The 11327-nt window shown below is 40.2% G+C and overlaps 1 protein-coding gene across 1 annotated transcript; it reads right to left on the reverse strand.

Annotated features, from left to right (window-relative positions):
* Positions 1 to 1656: 1656 nt before the first annotated feature.
* LOC108575540 (kelch-like protein 10) lies at positions 1657 to 9871 on the reverse strand. The gene is given in 11 exon segments (XM_017938361.1): positions 1657 to 1754; positions 1875 to 2042; positions 2506 to 2628; positions 3488 to 3823; positions 5633 to 5844; positions 6010 to 6194; positions 7143 to 7474; positions 7875 to 8212; positions 9333 to 9456; positions 9459 to 9618; positions 9848 to 9871. Coding segments are annotated over 11 exon segments (2100 nt in total).
* Positions 9872 to 11327: the final 1456 nt, after the last annotated feature.

Below are 11327 nucleotides of genomic sequence, written 5' to 3' on the forward strand. Positions count from 1 at the left end.
CTTTAGATCAGATGCATCTACAAATTAGTAGCATTAGCATTCTAGCATTAACGATTAGGAATTTCGTACTCCAAAGTGTTTTCACCAAAATTGCTTAATCTAATTAATAATCGAAGCATTAATCAGGATGAGTGACATAATTTGTCCATGTTTTCTAGAGAAAAGTGTTTCATAGATTTTTTATAAGAAAGTATTAAGCTTTGTTTGCCTAAATTTTAGTAATTAGCGAGGTATTTGCAAAAACGAATGTTTTCAAAAATTCTAATTGTCATGGAAGAGAAAAGACCCTGTTTTCACCAGAAAAATCAACTTTGAACGTTTCTAAAAAATTAGCCTGCATATTAGATCAGCTGGTGGAGAATTCAAGCGGTGCAAATTGAAAGAAAGAGAGGTATCACTTTGAAGACGAATTCGCGAGAAAGAGAGAAGGCAGATATTTCGTAATTGGTATACTTTTATTCGATTAAAATAACAGACCAAGGCACACATCAGGATCTCGATCAGAAAAGATCACCTTCCCGTTGAGATACACGTGCAGGGACGAGAAGAGAAAAACATTTGCATAAAAAAAATAACAAATTTCGACGCCGTGAATGATTAAAAAACAAGTGAAAAAAGGGGAAGAGCCGTGCAAGTGTATCTTCATGCCAAATTTCATTGTTCGGGCAAAATAAAAAAAACACATCTGAACGAGGGAAAAATCTTCAAAGGCGTAATAAAATACGCGAATTAGCTGCTAATACGCAAATCGATAAAATCGTGTGTCGCTTGCGGATATGGAAAACCTGAAAAAAATTCCGCGAAACGCAAGTACGCTTTCTAAAAAAATTGAGAAAAAAAAAAAATAGCTCAACAGAAAAATAATACCCACTTATAAAATACTGATTTTCGATTAAAATATGAAAGACCTAATCACAGTTAAAACACGTCGTTACGCGACGATTGTTCTCGCAAAAGGCGCTATAAAAAAGAAAAAAAAAATAGAGATCAACGTGCAAAATATTTCGTACCTACCACATGCGTACCTTTTTTCTTTTCTAAATGCCTGGTCTGGGCTGTCGATTTTCTACCTTTTTACAGTGCTATATTCCTCTTTTTTTTTTCGTTTTAAACTCATTCTTCTTTTCAACAACACGAATACTTTCGCGATACTTTGTACCACCATGCAATTTAATTATTGCCTTCTTGTCAGTGAAATGTGGAGTATTTTAATTACCGCCTTTGTTGTCAGTAAAATGTGGAATATTTAATTATTGCTTTTATGTCAGTGAAATATAGGAGATTTAATTATTTCAATTTTCTGAGTGAAATATGTAATACTTAATTATTTCCTTTTTCTGGGTAAAATACAGAATATTTAATTTTTTTTGGAAGTAAAATTTCGAACATTTCATTCCTGAATATTTCTCGCAGTGTGTAATCAAATTTAGAGTATATTCCGCACAATTGTACCTGCAATATTTAAAACAAGATGGTGGTGCAAGTATCCTCAGTATTCGCGTGTTCATCGTCAATAAAAAAAAAATATCTTTTTTTACATTTTCTAGTTTTACATCTTCTACCCGCCGAATATTAATTTCTTGAACGAATTATCCTAGATAATTGCCAACATCCTCGTTCCTACAACAAGCCACCCCTAATCATTCTCAGAAATGTTCACCAGTCGACATCCTCAACGGAAATGCTCGCGTTCGCTTCGACAGCTCCTTCTCCACTTTGGATGGCTTTCTCTTGATTCTCGGACGAAGCTTGACCTGTATCGGGTAAATTTTCTCTTCAACACCAACGTGACTAATTAACGAATTAATTACCAAAACTTTCGTAAGCAATATACTATTCTCTGCTCTGTTGCTAAGAAAGAATTGATTATCAACCTTGGCCAAGATCTCGAGCTTTGCTGTGATAAGAATAGTCGCGGGCATTTGCGAGGCCGGTGACAACGCAGGCACTTAGGGCACTTCGATTCAGATTCATCGGTGAGGCGTCGTACCATTCGTTGCTGTCTGCGTCGTAACATTCCGCGTACGCGATTGTCGTGGTACCTTTTGGACGAAACGTGTCATTTCATCTGACTTAGGAAGACAAATTAAGTGGTCGATGTGGTAATTAGTTTCTAGTTTGCCTTTTGAAGGGGACGAAATTCTTTGGAATATGCTTCTTCAATGGAATGGACGTTTATTTGAAATATCGTTCTATGGGGAATTCTAAATTCTTTTCTAAGTCGAAAACTAAAATTTTTCTAGAATGCAATACGTGCAATTGATAAATGAAAATTTTTCTAATATTTCTTCAATGGAATGTACATTCACTGTAAATATTGTTCTGTTTAGAATTTTAAATTCTTTCTCCCAGTAGGAAAATCAAATTTTTCTGAAAAATATTTGCAATAGAATACGATACGTATAATTGGTAAATAAAAATTTTGCTTGAAATTATATTTGTCGATTTGAACGATCGTATTAGAGAATATCGTAATGGGCATGAACAGGTATTTTGTTGCATTACCATTGAAACCTCCAACGACGAATATCATGTCGTCGAGAATGACCGTGGCGAAATTACTGCGGGGACTGTACATCTCTGGAACTTCGTGCCAATCCTCCGAATGATTCGGATTGTAACGCTCCCCTGCGAGATCAGAGAATCGATATTGTAGCGGGACATTAATTTCCATGCAGCGTCAGATTTCTGGTGCAATCAGCCGTTACTGTGCAGTGACAAATTTCTGCATAGAACACCTACCGCAACAAGCTAACACTTTCTTAGCGTATCTTATAAAAATACGGCCTTTAGTAGCATCGCATCAATCTGCGACGCTATTTCACTCTTTAATACACTGTCTCGCCATATTTCTTCCATCGACTATACCTCAACAGCCGCTGACGTGAATTCACATTGAAATTTCGAAAACTCCTTAACAAGATATCTAAAACAAGATATCACTTTCTATCTGGTAAAAATACGAGCTTGAGTAGCATTGCGCCGATCTGTGACGCTATGTAACTCTTTAATACACTGTCTCGCCATATTTCTTCCATCGACTATACCTCAACAGCCGCTGACGCGAATTCACGTCATTTCGTAAACTTTTTTTTTGGAAAATCTATTTTACGGAAAATGATGCATTTTGTGCTAAATTTCGAGACACAAAAACACACAGAATGCATGTAATAAGCAAAGATATGTAAACAAACTGAAAATATAGTGCTCGTTACAATATTTAGCGAATAAAACAATTGCCTATCTAGCTTCCATTCTTTTTAGCACGAATTTGCATAAAAATCTGCAATCTAGTTATCGTATTTAACAAACTTTTCATATTTCCTTTGCTCAAATAAACAAACGTCATAATTTTCACCCTCGTCTCAATGTTACACTGCAGTTCGCAGTAACCAGCTTCCGAATCTCCTTATTTCAGCCAATTTCTCGTGTCAAAAATCGAACAAACTCCCTTCCGCGATTATCTTAAGCGTGATTATCAAATTACCGGAACTAAGTCTGATGAAGCCATTGAAGCCGCCCAGGGCGTAGAGGCTGTCGCGAAACGCGACCAAACAGACACCAGATCGCGGATTGATCATCGGATGAATGTAGCTCCACTGATTGCTCTCCACGTCGAACACTTCCGCGGAGTTGAGAACTTCGCGGCCGTTGAAGCCACCGACGATGTAAATCTTGTCCTGCAAGGCGGCCGAGCTAGCATCCGATCTCTGTCGATGCATCGGCGGTATCATCTCCCACTGGTTCTTTTGCGGTTCGTATCTTTCCCCCGAGCTCATTCTCGTGCGGCCGTTGTACCCGCCGAGAGCGTAAATCCTTCCTCCTGATGGCGAATGAGTCACGATTTAACGAAAAGGGGCGATTTTCGCGTGAAAACGTCCGTCTTCTGTTGTACGACGGTAGTGAAAGTGATTAGATAGAGAAATGGACGGAGAATGTTTCTCTGTAATTTATAAAGGTGATAAATTTGTACGAATGAACGATCCATGGTCATTTCTGAGTTATGGTGCTTTTTGGTAGATGACAGGGGTGATTTGATGGCAAACAGAGGGAATAAAGTTTAACGAAGGATTTTGTCTGTGTTTTATTCTATATTTTGTGTTTCTATTTTAGGCGAAGATGGTTTGCACGAAACTCTGTATTCGTTTAGTAATTATTTCACTGTGTAATTGTACAGGGCGTAAGAAATATTGTGTCGTAGCTTTCACAGCTGATTGTAAATCTTTGGATTTAGGGTTTCCTAAAATTGTCACTAATCTTGAATTTCAAAGTGAAATTCACTATGTACAATGAATTACAGACGTGCTATATTTAATTCTTCAATTGTTTAAATTAAACTGAGACGATTTCAGACGGGAACTGAACTAATCGAGTGTGTAGCATTCTTATCCGAAAATGGGGTCGAGGGGGGAATTCTTCTGACTCGCTATACTTGTTTCCTATCACAAACTTCCGCATTGCAATCTTTTCACGTGTAAAAACACTTCCTAAATACGAACATTACTTCAAAATTTACACAGATTCGTTATATCCCAAGTGCAAGCTAATGTATTCATAATATAGCACTCTCAGCCCTTTACCTACAAGCGTCTTACTTAAATACAACGTATAATTTGATCACTTTTTAACGTATTTTAGTCACCGTATCTCTCCGAGTTAACTATTCATAGCTGAAATATACTACAATAAACGAAGAAGATCGAGATATCGTACGTAATTCGCGTTGGACATTCCTCCGCCTTATACCCAAGTTAAATACCAAACTCAGGGTTGTAATTTTATTTTATCTGGAACGTAACTTGCGACTGTCACGTCTAAAACTTAATTCCTGCCACGAGTGTAACTTCTGATCTTACGGGATAAGAGGGCTCGAAGTTTTTATGTAAATTAGGCGATATCAAAATTTCAACTTCCCAGATTGTGTTGTGAAAGTTCGTCGACTTGAGATCGAACGTTTTCTCTGAATGTGTACTTTGTTGACCACAAATTTTTGTTCGTTGACATTACTGGTTCAACAGTGAATTATTTTTCACTCAAGGAATCGTTGCATTCATCGCAACGCAAAGTGGTCTCGAATTTTTCGCCACGAGTGTATAGTCGGTGGAAGAAATGTAGCGAAGTGGTGAATTAAGCAGTAAAAATAGGTGAAAGTTTGGGAATTTTTTTCACAGGTAATTGCTAAACGAAAAGCCTCAATTTTTTCAGAGGATGTAAACCTAACTTTCAACTTCGTCCTCTAATTTTTCAAAAATAGAAATGTCACTATGAAAAGAATTCCCAAACTATTAACTCCTTAATTTTAGATGCCTCAGAGTCATCGTCCTCCTTAAATACCCGCACAAATTTTTACGTTCCCCGATTGGTACAGAACCAAAACTAAGTGACTCTGAGATTTCAATCCCCAATCTTCTCAACTGCCCACTAATTCCCTTATCGACACTCTCAAACACATAAATCTAATATCTCTTCCACCGACTATACACCGCGTATCAAGGAAGAAACCTCAATTTCCCACAAGTCCACACACAAAGCTCCACCGATCACGCGAATCGTTCTCTCACCTGCACACGCGAGTTCATCGTCCCGAAAGAAAAAAAAGAGTGAAAGACGAAGAAGGTGAGTGCGAACTAACCGTGAGTGCAAACGCTGACGTAACACCTTGCGTGATACATGCAGGCCCGCTCTCGCCATTCTTTCGTGACCGGATCGAAGCATCTGACCGTGTTGAAGTGCTGGTTACCGTCGAAGCCGCCGATCATGTAGATCAGATTGTTCAGGGTGCAGAGACCGTGGTAAGCCCTCGGTGTTGTATCCGTGCTCACTGATAGAAACCATCTGTCAGCTCTGGAGTTCACATTACACGAACCCTGTGTGAGTCTCGGGGCCTGATCACGACTTTCGCGAAATCAACACCGCGACACTCGATGTTACATATGTATAGAATGAATCGTTTATAGGAGGTTTAAATAGGAGAAACCGTGTCTGCGGTCGAAGGAAAGTTTCGAGCACCTTGTGTCGTAGGTCTCGACGAAATTCGTCGGAGAACCGGCACTCCAACCGCCGATCGCGAACAGGATCTCGTAGGGGATACGTGGCTTGGCCAGAGGGTTCTTCAGACCGATCTCGCCGCCTCCCTGCTTCGCTTGTTGCTCCTTTAGACACTGGTCAGCGGGAGCTAACACTTGTTGGCACAGCTTGAAAGTAGGAACCGGGGGGAAGAAAAAAGGGTGAGCGTGTAAGTTTTTTTGTTGGGAAGTGAAGAGGTATGTATAATTAGGTCATCTTGTAAATTCGTGCCGGAAGCGAAGAATGGGAATTTAACCCTTATGGGTACACCCTTTTGCAGATTATTTTCGCTGGAAATAGTTGATCTTACCGGTAAAAGATTGCTATTTCGCACATGTCCCAAGTTTAGAATTCTGTTGTCAGGAAACTAGTGAAATTGGACGATAAAATAGAGGACGATTGTGGCTGTTGACGTAAGGGTTAATGGAAATCCAGAGAAACTCTACAACGATGGGGCATAATGGTCTCGCCAAAACAAGAAAATAGAAAAAAAATTGGGCAATGAAAAGGCGTTTACGTTTTTCTTCTCAAATTGAAGGATTCGTTAAAGATATTGATCTAAATTGTAAAATTCGACGCGAACTTAGGGGACGATCTAATATATACTGGTTTTACCTCATAGGTGCGATAAAACGAGTCAAACTTAAGACCTAATCACTAAAGTTATTTCGAGAGCAAAAATCGCGGACAAACGTGTCTTCCTCAGAATTACTACACAAGATGAGTCACGGGAAACAGAACACCTGAATTATTTCTGTTAGGACATCAAAAAGGATAATTGAGGCAAGTACTACGATCGACGTTATCTCCAAGGTTTTTCAAGGACCACCGCATACTTTCGACTTCATTTTTCACCATTTCTTCCATCAAACAAATTATTTTCCCTCCTTCGTTTCACCCTTCGAAATCGTCTAAATTACGTATGAACATTTTCTGCCACATCCGTAGCTATAGAAGATAATTAGGCGACCTGTTTCACGAAGCAAAGTGCAAACAGCAAGCGTGTTAAACGGGAATAGAAAGAAAAAAGTTCCATTTCTGTTTGGCCGACGATCGATTGCAGCGAAGACACTCACTTCGTCGTTCTTGATGATCTTCCACGCCAGAACATTGTTCGCGAAGAAGTTGTAGCTCATCAAACCGTAGCGCACACATTTCAAGAGCCTAGGCAAATAGGCCCTCCTTTCTTCCGCGTTATACTCGAGCCAGGTTTTAACGGCCTCGAAAACTATTTCCTCGTTTTTAACGTTCAACTCGTCGTCACGTAGAATCGCCTCGAGTTCCTTGCTTGTCAGCTCTTTGAATTCCGAGCTCTCTTGCAGTATCCGCTTAAAGTGATGGCGAATGTATTTCCGGCCCTTCTTTTCCAGGTCGCGGCAGAAATAGTGCCGAGCGAATTTAAAGATGCCTAAGGGATGAAATTATCGCGAAATTATCGCGCCACCAGGAATCACGCGGTTTACGTTAATTACGCGTGGTAGTGTGTTCGGTAACGAGCATAAATTATTACCATAAAAATTTAATCATAGCGACACGGTTTAATTAACAGTAACAATCACTGTTACATAGAAATTAGAAAATTTAAGTTCCTCATCTTTTCAAATTAAAAATTCATTTTTCCAAAGTCACGAGAAAAGATCAAATAAGCGAGAGATACCGACGAAATGTGCGTAAAGAACGAACGTGAGGGAATCTCTCTTTAATAATTGCTCATTTCGAAGCAACGAACAAGATGAAAAATCTGTATTTTTACACAAGGTGTAAGAAATTTACCGGCAAACTTTTCGTTAAGCGTAACGATGCTTTACCTAGACAATTCTCCGGTCGAAGTTCCTCGAGCAAGAACTGACAGCAGAGCTGTACGACACCGAGGACCTCGAATTGATCGGCCAGTGGTAAAAGTTGCTCGACGTTTTCAGCGTGGACGTTGCAGGTGCCGGTGTAAGCGTAATCGAGGATCAAACTGAAAATTTCGCCGGGGACCGGATCGATCGCGACCTCCGTGATCTCTGTTTTCCCGCCTTTCAGGCTGTTGGTAAAAAGAGCCTTGAAGTACGGACTGACTGCAGACAGAATGGCACGATGCACTGGGATAACGTGGCCTCTGGCACATCTGATTGCACCGTCGCACAGCTGCTGGTTTGCTCTGAAATATCGACGTGTACCGATGTAGAGAAGAGTCTTCTCATTTTCGGTAGAAACGATGTAGATCTTAATTTGTCCGACGCGAATTGCCTCGTTTTCTTATTTTTAAGTAACTTTAACTTTGAACTCCCTCGTAACGTAATCTCACTCGTGGACACAAATTGGGATTAAGACACTCTAGAAGCAGGTTGCAGAGGTACTTATGCTACAATTTCATTTTAAGCCTCGATAAAGCTTTGCTTTGAATTTATAAGACAAGAGATTACGAGGTATAGTCTGCGGAAGTAATATAGCGAAGTTGTAAATCAAAGGTTAAGCGGCGATAGTAATTAATGCAGCAACACCCAGGGCTGTGTGCCGTTTTAAAATTTCAGTGAAATTATACGGTAGCCTTCATCTTTTCCTGCCCGATACCAATTTCCATATTGGCAAAAATGAAGCTGTTAAGGATTAAAACACACAATTTTTTCCCTTGCCTCTCCCTAATCTGCTGTTTCTTACAACCTCGGTATATCGTTTCTGTATATTCTACTACACGAATAAAGTACCATTTTCACCGACTACGCAATAAAAATCTATCGCCAGAAACTCACGACTAGACGAGGAATTTTTATGCAAATTTATATTTTTGGGAATATAGTAAAGAAAGTAGAACTTTGCTAGAAAATTATTTCACCTACCAGGTATTATAAAAAGCACTGTAATTTGTATATTTTTTCATATTACCTGCGTTCTGTGCAACGCTGTACCTTTAGATTTTCTGTGGATGCGGATTTTTATGCAAATTCATATTTTTATGAATATAATCAAAAATTACGAGTACTATATTTTGAGTTTATTCTGTCTACTTTAGTGCCTTCAAATTCTCCATAAATGCGCCAAAGTCCGCAATAAACCATGAAAATCTCAACGTTAACGTGCACAAATTCAAGAACAATCTAACACAGACACGTATATCCACTCCTAGCATTAAATCTGTCAATTTATGAATCAGTTCTACAAGCACACATCGAGCCAGACGTTCACGTTCGCGTAATTAAAACATCCTATCGCAGAGTACGACAGTGAGAGAGAGAGAGAGAGAAGGGAGAGAAGGAGGGAAGGGATTCAGGATGACAGACCTAAGCTCCGACCAGACCACGGGGAATTCAACGAGGGCGTAATTGGACGGCAGGCACATGCATTTCCTGACTTTGGCCGGTTGCTTTCTGACGCAGTGCTTTAGCTTGCCGGAGGAAACGGCGGCCGCGACATTCGGCTGCGTGACAACTTTCGAAACTTGATCCTGCCGCGGCCGTCTATCGCCTCGCGGTCGAGCCACGCGATCCCCGCGTCGCTGGACACCGTGTGCCCCGACCTTTCCACCGCGTTCCGCGACACGTTCCTCCTCTTCTTCTTCGTCCTCCGCTCCGTATTCGTTATGGTTAGCGATGCGAGCCCCGACACTCCGGAGAGTCGCGGCCATGACAGAGGAACGCCGAGACTTTCAACTGACGGTACGCGCGATCGAGGTCGACGAGGATCCTCGATTCTCGGCGAGATTCCGACCGATAGTATGGGAATTAATTGGAGATAAGAGAGAAGAAGGTGTGAAGGAATATTACGAGGTTGGAAAAAGGTGATTTTCTTAGTGAACTCTAGTTTGTGTGTCCTCATACATGGTCTATATTCCTATATTTTTATTAGAAATTTTTGTTACTTTTTGGGGGGATCGTCGCGTTTGTAGCGGAGATTAATTTTTGTGCGGATAGTCAAGTGGGATTTACGTGTCCCACTGGCCGCGAAAGGATTAAAGGATTACGTCTATTTGAGAAGGTCAAAAAAGTGGATTTGTTTAAATACTCAATGTTCGTGATTTGCGAACTTCGCGACGCGATGCTTGAGTTGACCGGTGCGCAAAGAATTCACGAAACTGCTCTCGCGGCAAACTAATGGTACGAGTGCTGTTTAAATTTGTAGATGAGACTGTGGTGGATGAAAAAGAGAATATATGGTTTGCACGATCGACAAATACTGGCTGATTGGTGGTGACTATTACTTTTTATTTTTCGTGATGTCTCAATGGTGGGAGTATCGGTTGATTGGTGTTTGGGCCGTGTGGTAGGATTTGTCTGGTGGAGTCGAAGTGGGGAAATTGTTGCTAAAATAGTTATATTAGGGGATGGGAAAATCCTGAGGTCGGAAGGTGCTTTATGAGTGTGGTGCATGTGGTGTCCAGATGTAGGGTATTCGACTTTCGAAGGTAATAAAACAATTTGCTGATGGCGAGGAGAGAGAGCAATTTTACGGAAAATATACTATTGGTGAATATGGTAGGGCTCCATTGTTCGAGTCCTCGGTACGGTCGAACACTCAACATACAGTACACGTGTGTCTCATTGGTTAAGAAAGGGTTAAAGAATTACGTCTATCTAGGAAGGTGAAAAAAGTGGATTTGTTTAAATACTCAACATATAATACACACATCTCTCACTGGTCACGAAAGGATTAAAGGATTGTGTTTATTTAGAAAGGTCAGGAAAGTGGATTTGTCTGAATACTCAACATATAATACGCATATCTCTCACGGGTCGTGAAAGGGTTAATGAATTGTTTTATTTAGAAAGGTTAGAGAAAATGTCTTTTTAAAATTTTTCTCTATTAGTTCGAAGTTGGGTCATTTGTGACCGGTATTATATGTGTAGGAGATTCATTAGGCGTACAGTTTGTCCACCTGGAATATTTCTCATATTTCCAATAATATGGAAAAACGTTACGTGTACAAATATAACACTTGCTGCAATTTAATTAGTCTGTAAATAATGATTCAAACGAATATTGTAACAATGAATTTCCCCTTGCTGAGGTATTTGCACGAGTTCCCTCCGACATCCTTCCCACCCGAAAATTAAAAAGCCAGTATGAAAACACCAGCTACAACCCCAAACGCTTAATCAACCCCTTGCAATCACACGCAGCGCACCCCAAACGAGAGGCGTAGCGGACGAATACAAAACAGTACCTCTCAAAACGTCGATCTTCCGTCTTTATTTTATAGAATAACAATTCGAGGCATTGATAGAGTACCAAGTGGAGAACGAGGAAGAGAACGATGCAACTTAATCTTCGCTACGATA

This window comes from Habropoda laboriosa, unplaced genomic scaffold, assembly GCF_001263275.1.
Source record: "Habropoda laboriosa isolate 0110345459 unplaced genomic scaffold, ASM126327v1 scaffold186, whole genome shotgun sequence".
NCBI classification, from domain to species: domain Eukaryota; kingdom Metazoa; phylum Arthropoda; class Insecta; order Hymenoptera; family Apidae; genus Habropoda; species Habropoda laboriosa.